Below are 19,074 nucleotides of genomic sequence, written 5' to 3'. Positions count from 1 at the left end.
GAATGTGAACAGAGGGCCACCCCAAGACCCTGAGCAGAAGGAAGCAGAGGTGGGCATGGAGTGTTAGGGTGGCGGCAGAGAGGGCAGAAGACCCGGCCAGACAGGAATGGGGATGGTGGGACACAGGAACAGAAGGCACAAAAGAGAAAGACAAGGAAAGTCATCAGAAGCAAAACTAATCTTGGAGTTCCCACTTTGGCTCAGTGGTGATGAACCTGACTAGTATCCATGAGGACACAGGTTGGATCCCTGGCCTCTCTCAGTGGGATAAGGATCTGGTGTTGCCATGAGCTGTGGTGTAGGTCGCAAACACGGCTCAGATCTGTCGTTGCTGTGGCTGTGGTGTAGCCTGGCACTGCAGTTTCGATTCGACCCCTAGTCTGGGAACTTCCATATGTCCTAAAGGACAAAAAAAAAAAAAGAAAAGAAAGAAGAAGAAGCAAAACTGATCTTTTTGGGGAGGAAAGGAGGACACTAGAGCCTACTCCCAAGCTAAACGCAGAGTATAATCCCTGCTTGGCTAAGGGAGGATGTCAAAATGATTTAAATTATTTAAGTATTTAAATTACTTAATTTCTTATAATACATTTAATATGTTAACTGTATGACAGGAGCGATGGCACTTGGCCAGGATGTGAGAAGTACCCAGAAACCTCTCACCCACCTCCTGAGGAAGGACCCACTTCCTCTCCAGATGGTACCTGCAGGTTCCTACCTCCTGATCTTTTTTTTTTTTTAAGATCTTTTTTTTTTAAGTTTTTTTTATTTTCTTTTTCAGGGCCACACCCTGGGCATATGTAGATTCCCAGGCTTGGAGTCAAATCGGAGCTATAGTCGCCGGCCTATACCATAGCTGCAACAATGCCAGATCTGAGCTGCGTCTACACTACAGCTTACAGCAACACCAGCTCCTTCACCCACTGAGTGAGGCCAGGGATCAAACCTTTGTCTGCATGAATACTAGTCAGTTTCATTTTCGCTGAGCCACCATGGGAACTCCCTACCTCCCGATCTTGCCTCTACTGTTCAAGTCACCCAGACACCCTTTCTCTCCAACAGTCTGTCAACATCCCCAGCCATTCTTCAAGGCTCAGGACCATCTTCTCCAGGAATCTTCCAGAAATGCTCCCTCCATCCTCTGAACATTTGGTTTGCCCTTCTCTGAGGTCCTTGACCCCCTACTGCCACGCGCCCATGTTTTCTGGCAGAGACTATGAAGTACAGGTAGTAGGGGACTGGTTTGGGGTATCTCTGCAGAACGATTTTTAACACAAATGAATGCCTGAGGCTGCTGGGGGAAGAGGTGAAGGGTATGGTCAGGGTTCGGGATCCAGGTTCCAAAACGAGCAGGCCAGACTCCCTTGATGGTGATGCTGGTTTTACAGAATCTCTGGATTCCAAGAGATATGTCCGGTTCACACAGGACATAGATAAGAATACCCTCCCATGTGTGTATGTGACAGGACCGAGTGGGCATATTCCTTTCTCTGAGACAGCTGGGGCCCCAAGTGGGAAGGGCATTTCAGTGCCCAGGGCCACAGGGTGGGTGGGTGGCCCTGAGGAGCCACAAGTCCCCTCCATCCCAACTCTGGGCCATTTCCTGGCCTCATGAGGGTAACAGAGAGAATGAATGATCTTCCAGAGAAATCACAGCAATGCCTACACCTGCAAAGCCGATGCCCATGGGGACCAGGCACTCTGGGTACAGAAAAGAAGGGCCTTCTTTACTCTTACTCAAAGCCGAGCCCAGCCTGACTCGGAGAAACTGGACAGTATGTTTAGCAAAAGTGGGTATAATCGAAACATGGGCACTTCACGCAAACTCAAAAGTTTAGTAGGAGTCCCAAGCTTGCAGAACTTTTAAAAGCGGGGTGGGAGGAAGAAAAAAAGAAAAGAAAAAAAGGAGTGCCAGTGATCAGGGGGAAATAAATAAGCAAGCAGAAGAGTAGGGCTGTGCTTGAGGGAACGGAGCTGGTGGGGGGGGCTGGGGTGGGAGGAGGGTGGGGGCCCTGAGATCTGTCCTGTGGCTCTCACCTGGCCAGCCTTGAATCTGCCAAGGGCAGAGCCGGGCATTCTTCTTCTTCTTCTTTTTTAAATTGAAGTATAGTTGATTTACAACATTCTGTCAATTTCTGCTGCACAGCGAAGTGACCCAGTTACACACACACACACACACACACACACACACACATCTTGTTCTCATATTATCTTCTATCATGGTCTGTCACAAGTGACTGGATATAGTTCCCTGTGCTATGCAGTAGGACCTCATTGCTTATCCATTCTAAATATAATAGTTTGCATCTACTAACCCCAAATTCAAGTTCATCACAATCCTCCCCCTCCCCCTTGGCAACCACAAGTCTGTTTCTGTTCTGCAGAGAGATTCATCGTGCCCTATTTTAGATTCCACGTATAAGTGATATCATATGGTATTTGTCTTTCTCTTTCTGACTTCACTTAGTATGAGAATCTCTAGTTGCATCCATGTTGCTGCAAACAGCATTATTTTGTTCTTTTTTATGGCTGGGTAGTGTTCCATTATGGAGAAAGGGGAATCCTCTTACACTGTTGGTGGGAATGTAAATTGGTACAACCACTATGGAAAACAGTATCAAGGTTCCTCAGAAAACTAGATATAGAAATACCATATGATCCAGCAATCCCACTCCTGGGCATATATCTGGATAAAGCTTTCATTGAAAAAGATACATGCACCCCTATGTTCACTGCAGCACTATTCACAGTAGCCAAGCATGGAAACAACCGAAATGTCCATCAATAAATGAATGCATTAAGAAGATTGGTACATATACACAATGGAATACTACTCAGCCATAAAAAAGAACACATGCGTTTTACCTTGTCTGCAGCCACAGCTTGAACCATTCTTTGTGGCTCTCTAGTGGTGGGACTTGGGGGCCAAAGCTAATGATTTCTATGCAGGCAGTCTCGAGTACTTCTCTGGTCTTCCCCTGGCCTTCCTAAGCCCCTTCTTGCTCCCTCCTGGCAGTTCCAGGATCCACAGAGTTATCTGCGCTAGACTGGTTCTTGGGTCCCACCAGCCACAAGCTGCCCTCTCAAGGGAAGGGAAACCAGGGACACAACTGGAGAGGCTCTGAGGTTTCCCTACAGTTGACCTCTGGTCACCTTTAGGGCACTGATGTAAGTAAACCGATACAATTCTTGCAGCAGACAGGTAGTAGAGCCCTTTAGAAAATAAATCTGTCCAGGGAGTTCCCTTGTGGCTCAGTGGTAATGAACCAGACTAGTATCTACGAGGATTTGGGTTCGATCCATACCCCCGCTCAGTGGGTTAAGGATCCACACCGTCGCCATGAGCTGCGGTAGATCGCAGACGTGGCTTGAATCTGGCATTGCCGTGGCTGTGGTGTAGGCCGGCAGCTATAGCTCCAGTTAGACCCCTAACCTGGCAACTTCCCTATGCTGCAGGTGCGGCCCTTAAAAAAAGACAAAAAGACAAAAAGAAAAGGAAAGAAAGAAAGAAAAAAATAAATCTGTACTACCCCAGGAACTATAAAAATAATCATGGTCTCCAGTCTGGATACCTTACTACTGGGAATTTTGTTCTAAAAAATACATTTAGCAGAAGTGAAAAGTGATATACCTGAGACTATTTTTGCAGGAAAGTAAAATAGGAAACTACCTACCTGTTAGACCTAAAATCTAACAGGGACAGTTATTTATACTGTAAGACTCGATTTCCTAAAATTATAAAGACTGGAAATAGATGAAAAAAGAAAAAAAAAAGCCTATGTTCAATGTAATAAGTATGCCAAAAATGTATGCAGATGGGCAAAAACTTGAAGTGTAGAAGGGTACTGACATTTGGGTATTTTTAAGATAAAAATTCCACTAAATTTTTTAAAATTAGACTATCTGATGCTATCTAGAATGCATTTAAATGGATGCCCTTCCTCACTGCTATTGAGAGCATAAACTAATACTGTCTAGATACGAGCTGGTACAATTTGCAGGACAATTTGGCAATATACATCAAAAGCCTTAAAATGCCTTTCATTCAGAAATTCCATTCCAAGGAACTGATCCGAAGGAAATAAAGAGAAACATGGGGAATTTATGTACAAGGATATCTATTGCTTGTAGATATAAATATTATTTATAATGGCAAAAGACAAAGCCACCAAAATGCTCAATAGTGCAAATGATTAAGTTATAAAATAACCGCATGATGGATTCCTATGCAGTTATGAAACACATCTTGAAACATTTAAGGATGAGGAAAAATGCTCACAACATGCTACACAGAAAAAGCAATATATATCATGTACACATAGATCACAATTTTAAATATACATATATTTATGTATATGTATATATACACACACACACTCACAATACACAGACACAGATCCTCCTCTATTTATGATGGGGTTCATCCTGAGAAATCCACCATACACGGAAATATCACATCTCAAGTTGAAAATGCACTTAGTACATGTAACCTAACAAATATCATAGCTCAGCTGAGCTTAAATTTTTTTTTTTTTTTGTCTTTTTTGCTATTTCTTGGGCGCTCCCACGGCATGTGGAGGTTCCCAGGCTAGGGGTCGAATCGGAGCTGTAGCCACTGGCCTATGCCAGAGCCACAGCAACGCCAGATCCAAGCCGCGTCTGTGACCTACACCACAGCTCACGGCAACGCCGGATCCTTAACCCACTGAGCAAGGGCAGGGATCGAACCCGCAACCTCATGGTTCCTAGTCGGATTCATTAACCACTGCGCCACGACGGGAACTCCATCTGAGCTTAACTTAACACGTGCTGAGAACACTTACATTAGCCTACAACTGGGCAAAATCATCTCGCGCAGAGGCTATTTTACAATAAAATGTCTCATGTAATTCATTGACTACTATACTGAAAGGGAAAAACAGACGGGTTGTACGGGTACGGAATGATTTTAAGTATCTTGTGGTGTCCCCTCGTGATCATGTGACTGGCTGGGAGCTGCGGCTGTCATGGCCCAGCCTCACAAGAGAGGGTCAGAACACACATATCACTAGCCCACCATATGATCAAAATCACAATTCGAAGTGTGATTTCTACTGAACGTGTATTGCTTTCACACCATCGTAAAGTCCCTAAATCATAAATAGAACTGTCTTAAGTTGAGGACTGTCCATGTAGAGAGAGAGCGAGCTGTAGACACATATAGATGCACATTATAAAAACCATCCTAATTTTGTACATACGCATACACCAGAATGTTGATTGTGATTATTTCTGCAGGTGAGTTTTTATTTTCAGTTTTAGACTTTCACATATTCCAGGTTTTAGTGATCACTACCAGCATCACATCACGTCGGGAGTCACACAATGCCAGGTTTTTTTCATTGTTAATGATGCTGTTTGGTCACCTGGTTAAAGGGTGTCCTGCAAGCTCTCCATTTTAAGGGTACCCTTTCCCCTTGCAATTGCTAAGTAATCTTTGGGGTGATACTCACTTGAAAGCAGAAGAATAACCTGTTTCCCAACAACATTTTACTCTGTGGAAACAGCATCCATTAATGGATCTGGGTCGAAATGAGTTATTTCGCTGAGGATTACACAATGTCTATTTCCTTCTACATTTATTAGCTGACATGCTTCTGTAAGGAAGACCTTCTCTCTCCCACAATTTTTAGTTTTACTATGGACCCATGGATTCTTCTTCTTCTTACTATTATTCAATGTCTTGTAATCCATTGCTCTTCTTCTTAATGCTCAGATTGTCCCAAAGGTAGCCACTTTCTGTTCCCGTGTCTCCCTCATTCGATGAATAATTTCTTACTTTCTAGAGCAACACTCTCTGCCTTAGGTGTGGATTTGGCCATTTCTCTAAGAAGCCCTGGGTCCTTCTAGTAAGTCGTAGTATTTAGAAACCAAGATCTGAGTGCTAAGTGTGTTCCTTGTAACTGGGGTGTCATTACTTCTAGGCACTTTCAGTGAACAGAGCCAGGAATTGGGAAATATGTGCTTGTGTGTGTAAATCATGAGTGCATGTTGATACTTCCAACTCAAATACAACATCAGATTGTTTTTGTCTTACCCACCCAACATAGTTTCAGATTACTACGCCAACACTAGTGATCCCATTTCAGTTAGTTTTCCATGTCTTTCAGAATGAGAATCTGTCAACCATTCATTCCTTTAAGTAATTTTTGAATTCAGAATAGCAAACCCCCTTTCATTTTCAGTTCAGAATTAAATGTAACTTAGATGTCAACTGGTACAGCCTTGCCCTTAGAGGTCTAGAGTCAATCCCATGACCTATGTGGAGACAAAGCTGGGGCTTCTGCCACTTCCCAGTGGTTTCCTTCCCCAGGCCCAATCCTGCACACTCTGCCCCCTGACAGTAGACTCACAGCCCCTCGGGATCCCACCAAAGAATTTACTCTTGGGAGTTCCCACTGTGGCTCAGTAGGAACAAATCCGACTAGGAACCATGAGGTTGCAGGTTCAATCCCTGGCCTTGCCCAGTGGGTTAAGGATCCGGCCTTGCCGTGAGCTGTGGTATAGGTTGAAGATGTGGAGTGGATCCTGCGTTGCTTTGGCTACAATATAGGCTGGCAGCTATAGCTCGGATTGTACCCCTAGCCTGGGCACCTCCATATGCCTCAAGCGTGGCCCTTAAAAAAAAAAAAAAAAAACTGGAGAGATAGAGAATTTGCTCTTGCAGAGTTTTCATGAGCCAGGCAGATTTTATGACAATGTCATAGGAATGATGGTGGAGGGGACATCAGTGCAGCGTGTCAACAACTTTCACAAGCACGCAGGACCAGTCTCAAAAGAGCCCCCAGCCACTGGCTTTTCAGTCCATCATGGTTACTTATTCTCCTTCCCACCATTTTCCCCTCTTGTTCTTCCTTTCTCCTCTCTCCCGGGAGGATCAAAAAACATCATTCCTCCCGCTCTGTCAAGCAGGCCAACCCCCTCCTTCTCGGAAGACTTGCTCAGACAGTCTTAGAACAAAGACAGCTTTTTTCCTAAGAGAAATTACGGTGCATAAAATTTGCTCCACCTCATTACACATATAAGGGTTGGAGTCTTTTTAAAGCTCGGCCAATTATACATGGCAAACAAGTAGCGGCAAACCTCTCTGAAGAGGAGTCTATCCATTGACTGAGCGAATGCCCCCCAGAACCGGGTCACCAGATGGCTTGAGCTGCCCAGAATCTTTCCACATTTGGAAACTCTGGCTTCCAGAGCCACCTCTTCATGTTCCCCACTATCCTCCTGCCCTCACAGGCAAAGGGTCCTGTCCAGATCGCCTCCGCTGGGGCGGCCACCCCCCCACCACAGGACCCCAGCCAAGGGCCCCGGGAGAGAAGCAGTGTTTTCTAGACGTGAGCCATGGTCTTCGGACTGAGCCCAACAGAAGGGGGATCCTGCCCCTCCTCCACAACCCCTCAGTGTGGGGGGGAGGGCTGGATAAAAGACCCTTTCCTCCTGGTGCCTCTCCTTTCTCATGGCCTCCGTGCAGGCAGCCTTGGTAAGCTACCTGCCTGGACCCAGTGAGGGCCTGAAGGGCCCATTCATGGCCCTTCTGGATTTCTTAGGCCCTAGAAGATCTGTGGGCAGAAAATTTCCCAAAGGTCAGCGGGGAGTCCTTTTCCAAAGGACTGTTGGAAACAGTCCCTAAGTGGGATGTGGGGTGGGGGTCAGGAAGCTTATCAGAATCTATGATAAGGGGAAGAAACGTGTGAAGTCTGAAAAATATTCTAAATGTTTGTTGCATCAGTTATTTTCTAGTCACTAAGCAGCTAAGTTGCTTTGACAGTTCAATTAATAGTAAAGTATGAGACTGTTGTACCGTAGAGCTGATTTATGATGTTGTGCCATTTCTGCTGTACAGCAAAGAAGTATGAGATTTTTTTGATTACTGATGGGGAAATAGGCAAAAGATGCTTTAGGGATGTACAGAACGCAAGAGCCTTTCAAAACGCAAGAGTTGAAGAAAAAAGATGTGGGACAGGAAGAGAGGAACAAAATGAGGGGGTCTGGGAGAGAGAGGAGTGCAGAATAGAGAGGAGAGAGCTGTGAGCCCCCTGCCCCAGGGCAGGGGGTTGGGGGAGCTCTGCAGCTGCCCACCCCCCACCCCCGCCAAATCCCCACCTGCTCCTGGCAATCTGGGGAGCCCTGAAATACCTCCTGACCTCCCAAGGCTCTTCCACATGCTTCAAAGTCCACCACTAGTACCTCCACCTGTTGAAATAAGTGCTGGCTCTGCCTCTCCTCTATCAAGCAGGTGGCTTTTACGTTCGGATTTATGTTGCCACTCTCTCTTGATCTGCACCATTCTGGAGCTTTCGTGAAAGACCCATAATCTCGGCTAGGTAAGTAGTTTCTCTAGCTTGGTGCTCTTCCAACTTTTTTTATTTTATTTTATTTTTGGCTTTTGTCCTTTTAGGGCCACACCCACCGCATATGGAGGTTCCCAGGCTAGGGGTCGAATCAGAGCTGTAGCTGCTGGCCTACACCACAGCCACAGCAACGTCAGATCCGAGCCTTGTCTGCGAACTACACCACAGCTCATGGCAACGCCGGATCCTTAACCCACGGAGCAAGGCCAGGGATTGAACCTGCAACCTCAGGGTTCCTAGTTGGATTTGTTTCCACTGCGCCACAACAGGAGCTCCTCTTCCAACTTTTTTTATGATTGCATGGATTACTCCTTAGGAGAATGCAGATGAGGCCCAGTATAGTAGCCTTGCCCTTAAGAGGCGGTACACCCAGGTAAGCTCAGCCAGTTAAATGCTTGAGTCCTTCATCCTTCCTGAGATGCAGCAGGAAATCACATCTCAGGGTAATTCCTACATTTCCTGTTCCTGCGCTGCTCTCCCAGGCACAGAGGGGAGGGTTCTAGGTCCAGGTGCCTAACAGGCTTTGTGCTCCTTTTCCCTCCCAGAACTGAAGCAAACCAAGGCTCCCCACAGAGAAGATGAGCAGAGAAGTGCTGTCTACTCAGGGGTTGATGCAGAGGCTCAATGACTTGCCTCAGGGTCTGTAGGGCCCCAGGGTGGGAGCTCAGGGCTTCTTCCAGCTGAGTAATCTTGGGAAGTTCACTAAACTTGAGTTACCCAAACAGGAATGTTAACTGGCCAAAAAGAAGGGTTCTGGAGATAAGCTTACCAGGGTTCATACCCTGGTTCCATCACTGGCCAGTACCATGTACCTAAGACCTAACTCCTCCCTGTTTCCTCATCTGCATAACGAAACTCAGAAGAAAATACCTCCTAGGATTGCTTTGAATTTATCTGACAAGCTAATACTTATAGAATGCCTCCAACACTGCCTTGCTCACAGAAAGTGCTTAAGAAATATTTGCCACTTTTTTTTTTTTTTTTTTTTTTTTTGCTTTTTAGGGCTACACTCGTGGCATATGGAAGTTCCCAGGCGAGGGGTCAGATTAGAGCTATAGCACCGCCTACACCACAGCTACAGCCACGCCAGATCTGAGCTGCGTCTGCGACCTACACCACAGCTCACGGCAATGCCGGATCCTTACCCACTGAGTGAGGCCGGGGGATGGAACCCGAGTCCTCATAGATACCAGTCGGATTTGTTCCCACTGTGCCACTATGCAACTCCAATATTTGCCACTTTCTATGGGCCTGCATTCCTATACACATCAGTAAACACAATACAAAGGATATAAAGACACACTTCTGGAATGTCTCAAATAAATTTGACAATACATTTAAATTTGACAGCATCAAGGGTCAGTGAGAGTGCAGAGCAACTGGAACCCTGTGGATGAGAATGTATGTAAAATGAACAGCAATTCTGAGCAACAGTCTGGCAGTTTTCTATGAAGTTAAATGTACTTACCACACTTACCACAATCCCATCCTGGTGATGCCCTCAAGAGACATGAACGCATACGTCCACACAGAGAAGGCTCAGGGCAGTTTTATTTATAATAACCCCAAAATGGAAATAGCCCAGGTGCTCGTCAACAAGTGGATGGATAAATAGATTCGGAAACATCCTTTCCATGGGATGCTACTCAGAAAAAAGGAGGGAGAAGGTACTGATCCCTGCAACGACATAGACGCATCTGGAGAGCATCACGCTAAGGGAGAGAAGCCAGACCCACAGGACTGCCTCCTCTAGGATTCTACTTATACGATGTGCTAGAAACAGCAAACTAGCAGGGACTGAAAACAGAGGAACGGGTGCCAGGGGCTCGGCTGGGGGTGGGGAAATGGATTATAAACGGGCATGAGGAATATTTTGGGGCGACAGGAATGTTCTACCTCTTCATTATGGTCTATACATGACTGAATATGTTTGTCAGAACTCACAGAATGGAGTTCCCATTGTAGCACAGCGGAAACAAATCCGACTAAGAACCATGAGGTTGCGGGTTCCATCCCTGGCCTTGCTCAGTGAGTTAAGGATCCGGTGTTGCCGTGAGCTGTGGTGTAGGTCACAGACACGGCTCGGATCCTGCATTGCTGTGGCTCTGGTGCAGGTTGGTGGCTACAGCTCCGATTCGACCCCTAGCCTGGGAACCTCCATATGCCGCAGGAGCGGCCTCAAAAGGCAAAAAGACAAAAAAAAAACTTCACAGAGTGGTTCACCGATAAAAGGTACGTTACACCTTCATAAACCCAACCTTACCTATCAGAGGAGGGAACTGAGATGGGAGAGTGTATGAAGGACCTTTTTTGGTTCTGCTTAAATACATTTGTACCGTTGGAATGTTTGTAATGAGCATATCATCCATATACTGAGTAAGTACTTTATTGAAGTTTGAAATAATAATAATGATATATGGGAGTTCCTGTCGTGGCGCAGTGGTTAACGAATCCAACTAGGAACCATGAGGTTGCGGGTTCAGTCCCTGCCCTTGCTCAGTGGGTTAGGGATCCAGCGTTGCCGTGAGCTGTGGTGTAGGTTGCAGACGCAGCTCGGATCCCACGTTGCTGTGGCTCTGGCGTAGGCCAGTGGCTGCAGCTCCGATTGGACCCCTGGCCTGGGAACCTCCATATGCCACGGAAGTGGCCCAAGAAATAGCTAAAAAGACAAAAAAAAAAAAAAATAATAATAATAATGATATATACCTACCTTGAAGGGATGTTGTGAGTTCCAGATGAAATGAGACAAAGTGCATAAAGCAAACGCACAGATGACCTATGGGTCTTCCAAAGTCACAAGGTATAAAGGCCAAGGGGCCTCCATCGAGGGTGACAGCCATGACTCACCTCAGTGACAAAGAGTGTACGCGGGTCGATGATGTCCAAGAAGTGCCTGAAGCGGCCGTAGAAGGATGTCTGGAGAAGGGGTGGGAGGGAAGAGGAGATGAGTGGCTGTACCCCATCCTCTCGACCCCAGGGGACGCCCCCCACAACTCACCCTTCCTCCCCAGTGGGTGATGAATGCCAGCAAGGCCTCCCTTCTCAGTGACCTGAGGGCAGCTGTCTGTGGTCTGAGGGCTTTTTAAAGTCAACTCAGAAAAGCCATTAGGACACTCAGTGACTGTCCCAACATCTCTTCCGCAGGCCTCCCATTCCCCCCAACCTCTCTCACCAGTGCCCAGAGATCAACTCCAAGCCTTTTGGCAGCTCCTGAGCACCACCGGGCACTCAGGCCGGAAAGGAAGCTGGGCCCCCAGCCCTCTCCCAGCCTCCGTGCTTTGCTTAGGACCCTGGAGTGAGGGACGGTCCTTCTCCAAAATCCAGCACAGGCTCTGCCCCCAGGGAAAGCTCCCCACAGGCAGAGCTCAAGCATGGCAGGCCTTCCTGCACCCACAGCCCTGCTGCTGCTGTGAGGCCAGGGACCAGGGGCCCAATCCCCACCCTCCCCCAACCTTGGCCCAAATCAGGGGCCCAGGAAAAGGATGGCTTTGTGCTAAACAGACCCCAGGCATTAAAGCACAATGAAAGGAAACCGAGCAACGCTGCTACAGCTGGGCCTTCTGCCCTAGGGACAGAGCCAGCTCAGCAAAGCCAAGCTCAAGGGGAGGAGAGAGATGCTGAGCGAGGGGACAAAGAGGAATGCTGCAAACGCTGGGGGTTCACGGCTCACCACACTCCGGGCTCTGCCCCAAGTCCTCCCTAGAGCCCAGCAGCTCTCCAAGCCCATCCTCCGCCCCGCGAAGGAAACAGAGGCCTCAACACTCTTCCCCATTCTCACTAGGATGCCAGACCCCGCAGCTAGTTTCTGCTCCTTCCCCCTCCCAATAAAGAACAAAATGGGCCCTGGGTCACTGCACATTTCCCTGCACAAACCAGGCCCCATGCCTGCCCCCAACTCTGCTCACCCTGGCACTCCCCCCCCAAAGCAGCTGCCTCCCCACCCCCACTTCCACCCCCAGCCTTTCGCCAGCCATCAGGCTTCTGCACTACCCCTAACGAAAACACTTGCTTCTCTAACCTCTTATAACTCAACCGGCCTAAACTGGTTCCCAACTTATACATGATGCTCAATCAGAGACGTTCAAAGGTGTGGTCAGAGGTCTGAGCGGAGGACACTGCTGCTGCATTATTTATACGGGTGGATTGTTAAACCGACGGTCCATGCACATGATCAAACACTACGTGGCCATTTAAATAGCATTTTCAGATGTTCATGGAATGCCATAATGCTAATGATTGTGACATGCATATAAAAATGTATGATTCCAACTTAATAGACAAGCAGTAAATAGAGCTAGATGGGTATTAAATGGAGAGCAAGGAGATAGGAAGTGGCTGACTCCAGGGCTGGGGCAGGGGACGAGACTGGCACACTTTGTTATGCTAGAAAGTAACAAAGTGCCACTCCCCAAAATGACGGGGGCATGTTCAAAAGACCATTGAGGAATTCCCGTCGTGGCTCAGTGGTTAACGGATCTGACCAGGAACCATGAGGTTGTGAGGTTGATCCCTGGCCTTGCTCAGTGGGTTAAGGATCCAGCATTGCCATGAGCTGTGGTGTAGGTTGCAGACGCAGCTCAGATCCCGCGTTGCTGTGGCTCTGGCATAGGCTGGTGGCTACAGCTCTGATTCGACCCCTAGCCTGGGAACCTCCATATGCCGTGGGAACGGCACTAGAAAAGGCAAAAAGCCCCCCCCCCAAAAAAACCAAAAAACAAACAAACAAAAAAACACTGAGGGGCAGAGGGACCCTGGGATGTGATGCTCTGAGAAGTCCCTGTAGTGTTTGCTTAGTATTCTGGAGGGACTGAGTCTACTTGTGCAGAAACATCAGACAAACCCAAAATGAGGAGCATTCCATAAAATAACTGGCCTTGTTCACCAATTATGTTGATGCCATAAAGACAAAGAAAGCTGGAAGAACCACCCCGCATTAAAGGAAACTAAAGAGACAAGACAACTGAATGCAACATGTGGTTCTAGATTGAATCCTGGACTAGGAATTGCTGAGACAACTGACAAAACTGGAATAGGATCACAGATTAATAAAAGCCTTGTATCCTTTCATAAAAGCCTTGTATATTACATTTCCTGGACAACCATACTATAGTTATTGCTACAGATTGAATATCAGTGTCCCCTCAAAACTCACATGTTAAATCCTAAGCCCCTGGAGTTCCCTGGTGGCTCAGTGGGTTAAGGATCAAGTGTCACTGCTGTGACTTGGGTCACTGCTGTGGCATGGGTTCGATCCCTGGTCTGCGATCTTGTGCATGCCATAGGCATGGCCATTAATCAATAAATTCTAACCCCCTAAGTGATGGTATTTAGAGGCAGGCCTTTGGGTGGTGATTATAAATAAGGGCAGAGCCTTCAGAATGCCATTAATCCTCTTATAGAAATTCCAGAGAAATCTCTGGTCCCTTCCATCATGTAAAATACAGTGAGAAGACAACTGTCTATGACCAGAAATCAAGCCCTCACTAGACAATCTGCTAGTGACTTAGTCTTGGACTTCGCAGCCTTCAGAACAGGGAGAAATTAATTTCCGCTGTTTATAAGGCACTTGGTCTATGATACTTTTGTTATAATAGCCCACACAGACTAAGACAGAAATGTAAGAGAATGTCCTTGTTCTAAGGATACACTGAAGTGTTAAGAGGTTAATGAATACAACTCACTCTCGAATGGTTGATAAAAAATAACAAGTGTAGGAGTTCCCGTCGTGGCTCAGTGGTTAACGAATCTGACTAGGAACCATGAGGTTGTGGGTTCGATCCCTGGCCTCGCCCAGTGGGTTGGGGATCCGGCATTGGATGTGGCTCAGATCCTGTGTTGCTGTGGCTCTGGCGCAGGCCGGCAGCCAACAGCTCCAATTAGACCCCTAGCCTGGGAACTTCCATATGCTGCGGGTGCAGCCCTAGAAAGAACAAAAAGACAAAAAAAAAAAAGTAAAAAAATAATAACAAGTGTAAATATACAGGGCAGCAATAGGATCCAGAAGTACAATTAGCCTATTTACAGACTGGAGATGTTCTTTTTTTTTTTTTTTTTTTTAGAAAATGAGAGTTGCAACGTTTATTTCAGGTTCTCTCTTGTTTTTTTTTTTTTTTTTGTATTTTTTTTTTTTTCTTTTTTGCCACACAGGCAGTATGTGGGAATTCCTGGGCCAGGGATTGAACCTACACCGCACAGCAGCAACCAGAGCCACAGCGGTGAGAACGCAGGAGCCTCAACCCGCTAGGCCATCAGAGAACTCCCTGGAGATGTTCTTGATGAGAGCACGTACATTTGCTGTGTTCCCAGACTTTCTGATTACCTGTTGCCAAAGAGGATAATAAAGTAAATGTGACAAAATGTTAAAAACCGACGGATCCAGGCAAAGGATATCTTGAACGTCTCCGTATTCTCTTTGTAATTTTTCTGTAAGACTCAAACTGTTTCAATTTTTTAAAGTTCAAAATTGTATTTTTTTTTTTAAAGCTGGATGAAAATATAGTAAAATGTTAACAGTGTTTGCCTCTGGGTAATAGGAACAGGGTTGATTTTTATTTCCGAATCTTTTACATTGCCTTTAAAATGAAAAAAAAATTTTTTAAGAAATTAAATAAAATGAAAAAAAATCAGCACTATGTAGAGTATAAGAAGTAATATTCCTGGGAGTCTGGGGTTAATAGATGCACACTACTGCATTTGCAGTGGGTAAGCAATGGAATCCTGCTGTAAAGCACAGGGAACTGTATCTAGTCACTTGTGATGGAACATGATGGAGGATAATGTGAGAAAAAGAATGTATATATGTGTGTGTGTGACTGGGTCACTTTGCTATGCAGCAGAAATTGACAGAACACTATAAATCGACTATAATGAAAAAAATGAAAATCATTAAAAAAAAGTGCTATTTTTAAAAATACATATTTAAATACAAGCTGATATATTATTTGACTACAGGTTCCTAAAGGATGTGGGCTAGTAGAGGTCCTTCTGTGCCCTCCCTGGCTCCCGATCATGTGTTACACACCTAGAAGAGGTTTCACAGACACACCAGCCACAGGGGTGAATGAGTAGGCTGGCCAGCAGCCAAGGGCCTGGAGGCCTCTGGGAGTGGTGAAGCCGGGCTGGGCTTTGAAGGGAGGGTAGGATTTGAAAGGAACAAGAGTACAGCAGCTGTTGGCCCCAGGAGGGAAGAGGATCAGCAGGGGCAGAGACGAGGGCCAGGAAGGAGACTGGCTTAAGGCAAGCAGCTTCCCGAACACGATCCAGTGCAAATCTCCAGCCTCTGACTTGCCCTGTGGTCCGCCACTGTCTTCCTCCTGTCCTGGCCCTGCCAGCCTCCTGTGTCGTTCTGCCTCTGCCACTGGGAGAAAGTCCTAAGTAAAACATTTGGCTCCACAGATATCTACCAACCCACCTGGACTAGCTCAGCGAGCACTAAAATGAACGAGCCCGCAAGCAGCGGGGACCATCCAGAGAGAAAAACAAGTAGAGTTCCTGCTGTGGTGCCATGGGTTAAGAATCCAACTGCAGCAGCTCAGGTGGCTGTGGAGGCGTGAGATCGATCCCCAGCCCCGAGCTGCGTGGGTCACGGCTGTGGCTCAGATTCAATCCCTAGCCTGGGAACTTCCATATGCTGCAGGTGCAGAAAGAAAAAAAAGAGAAACAAGTAAACAGATAACTGTAAACCACTGTGATCATTGCCTAAATGAGGCATCATCATGTGCAGTGGAGACACAGATTATTTCTCCCGAGGGAGTCAGAAGGCTTCCCAGAGGAGCTGGGATGGCGAGTGGATGAGTTAACCAGGCAGGGGAGAGTATCAGCAAGAGCTCCGAAGCATGAGGCTTCCATCAGAAACGGCACCAGGCTCCCGTGGTTCATTCATCAAATAGCTATTGAAGACCTACTGTGTGCCCAGGACTATACTTGGTTCTGGGAGAAGAGCAAGGTTGCCTGATTGGGGGAATGAGGAAGAACACAGTCATGGCAATGCCTAGATTTCTAGTCAGACATAGGTCTGAGTTTCAAGGAACGGGTTCTGAGTTGGAAATGCTAAGTATACATGATGATGTTCCAACCCAGTCAGCCTAAGAACACCCTACCACCACCCAGGGACAGACAAAGTCGGGATTACTGATTCATTTTAATAAAAGAGGCCACAGAGGGAGTTCCCACTATGGCTCAGCGGAAATGAATCCGACTAGGAACCATGAGGTTGTGGGTTCAATCCCTGGTTTTGTCAGTGGGTTGAGGATTCGGCGTTGCTGTGAGCTGTGGTGTAGGTTGCAGATGCAGCTCGGATCTGGTGTTGCTATAGCTGTGTTGTCGGCCGGCAGCTACAGCTCAGATTAGGCCCCTAGCCTGGGAACCTCCATATGCCACAAGTGCCGCCCTAAAAAGACAAGTCAAAAAAAAAAAAGAGGCCACAGAGTAGAGGAACTATGAGGCACTTTGTCAAATAAAGGGAAATTTTTGAGTTAGTGCAGAATTCTGGAGAAAGGTTGGAGTAAATTTTCTTTCTTTCTTTTTTTTTTTTTTTTTTTTTTGTCTTTTGCCTTTTTAGGGCCACACCTGGATCCTTGCATCTTCCTATAGTTAGAAAAGCAGTAAAACTCTTAACTAAGATACCTGTTCTGGGAGTTCCCTGGTGGCCTAGCAGTTAGGGACTCTGCATTGTCACTGCTGTGGCTCAGGTTCTGTCCCTGGCCTGGGAACTTCTGCATGCCTTGGGCATGACCCCCACTGCGACCCTACCCCCAAATAAAGACGCTATCAGTTCCTTGGTCCTAGCAGCAAACTTCTCCAGAAATGTGTGCTTGATGACACATACCTTTGCCAAAATCACATATGCACTGAACTTCCCCCAACCTCAGTGTTTCTCAGAGCTATGGAGAGGCTGTCTCCTGGGCTATAGTCCTTAGTAAGACACTGAATGAACTTAACTCAGTTCTTACACGGTGTGCTTTTTTTTTTTTAAGTCAACATTACTGAGATATATATATATATATTTTTTTTTATATACTTGTTTTGTTTTGTTTTTGCTTTTAAGGGCCACATCCTAGGCATATGGAAGTTCCCAGGCTAGGGGTCGAACTGGAGCTACAGCTCCTAGCCTACACCACAGCCACAGCAACGTGGGATCCAAGCTGCATCTGCAACCTACACCACAGCTCACAACGCTGGATCCCAGACCCACTGAGTGAGGCCAGGGATCAAACCTCCGTCCTCATGGATACTAGTTGGATTCACTTCCACTGAGCCACAATGGGAACTCCTACCGATATCTTTTAAATAGCCAAGTTTCTGGCAATCTGTGATCTGAAGAATGTGGTTTCTCAGTGCATTTTATGAAAAAGTAATTACTCAAAGAACGAGATGGTTGGGATACTTCAGAGCTGAGCAGGCCTCAGGGTGAAACACGGCTTATCTGAAGCTGCCTTTGTGTGTCTCTCCTCCTGGCCTGATGCAGGGCAGGGAGGTTTCTACCTTCTCAGCTTGATTAGTTTTAATTTTCTCAGTCATTTAAAATGAATAGCCTCTTTTTTTCCCCTCCAAAATTCAGCCCCCACTTCTATCCCATCAGACAGTCAGTGGATGTTTTTCTTTCCCTTTTTCTATACCAGATGAGTCTTAAGTAATTCCTTCCCCTCACAAGAAAGGTGAGTCAGCTGGTTCTCAGTAGGGACAGGGGGCCTGCGGCAGGAGGCTGCCTTCCCAGCTCTGCCCTGGCCTTCCCCTAGCCTCGCCCTGGGGGTGCAGAGCCAGACAGCAGCCTTGGCGGCAGCAGCCAAGAACAAAGTCTGAGAAGAAACTGATGGCCCACCTGTACCCAGAGGTCTAAATACCATTCTTCTGGATGAGGAATAAAATATGCACTGAACCTGTAGCCCAAACGCAGAAAGTCTGGACCAGCTCAGTAGTTCTCAACCAAGCTGCACTGAATCACCTGAGTTTCTAAAAACCAGGCTGTACAGGCAGTTCCCGTTGTGGCGCAGCAGAAATCCAACTAGAGTCCATTAGGATGTGGGTTCGATCCCTGGCCTCGCTCAGTGGGTTAAGGATCTGGCGTTGCATGAACTGTGGTGTAGGTCACAGAGGCAGCTCAGATCCCACGTTGCTGTGGCTGTGGTGTAGGCCAGCAGCTGAAGCTGTAGCTCCCCTGGCCTGGGAACCTCCATATGCTGCAGGGGTGCAGCTCTACAAAAAGCAAAAAAAAAAAAAAAGGCTGTACATGAGCAAGAATTCAAATTCTATTGGCCTGGGGCAGGCTTCAGGCCTCAGTGTCTATTTAAAAACCTGCCCAGTGGGATCTCAGTGATTAACAAATCCAACTAGGAACCATGAGGTTGCGGGTTTGATCCCTGGCCTTGCTCAGTGGGTTAAGGATCTGGCGTTGACGTGAGCAGTGTGTATGTAGGTCGAAGACATGGCTCAGATTCCTAGTTGCTGTGGCTCTGGTGTAGGCTGGTGGCTACAGCTCTGATTAGATCCCTAGCCTGGAAACCTCCATGTGCCATGGGTGTAGCCCTAAAAGACAAAAAAAAAAAAAAAAAGACATAAAAACCTGCCCAGGTGATTCCTGTGCGTGCAGCAGGGGTTGAGAGCCACTGGACTAGAAGGGGTTGACCTTATTCACAGCACAATCAAGGCACAGGACCAGCCTGGGCAATAGTCACTCTCTAGCCTATAG

The 19,074-nt window shown here is 46.8% G+C and overlaps 1 protein-coding gene across 1 annotated transcript in view; it reads right to left on the bottom strand.

The window, feature by feature from the left end:
* SFXN5 (sideroflexin 5) overlaps positions 1–19,074 on the bottom strand; it is a 132,951-nt gene that overhangs the window by 106,975 nt on the left and 6,902 nt on the right. The window contains exon 2 of the mRNA XM_003354772.5: positions 11,235–11,303. Within this exon, the coding sequence (XP_003354820.2) occupies positions 11,235–11,303 (69 nt within the window). The remainder of the gene's footprint in view (positions 1–11,234; positions 11,304–19,074) is intronic.

This window comes from Sus scrofa, chromosome 3, assembly GCF_000003025.6.
Source record: "Sus scrofa isolate TJ Tabasco breed Duroc chromosome 3, Sscrofa11.1, whole genome shotgun sequence".
Classification (NCBI taxonomy): Eukaryota; Metazoa; Chordata; class Mammalia; order Artiodactyla; family Suidae; genus Sus; species Sus scrofa.
The sequence above is the reverse complement of the archived record's forward strand: the minus strand, read 5'-3'. Positions and strand labels throughout refer to the sequence as shown.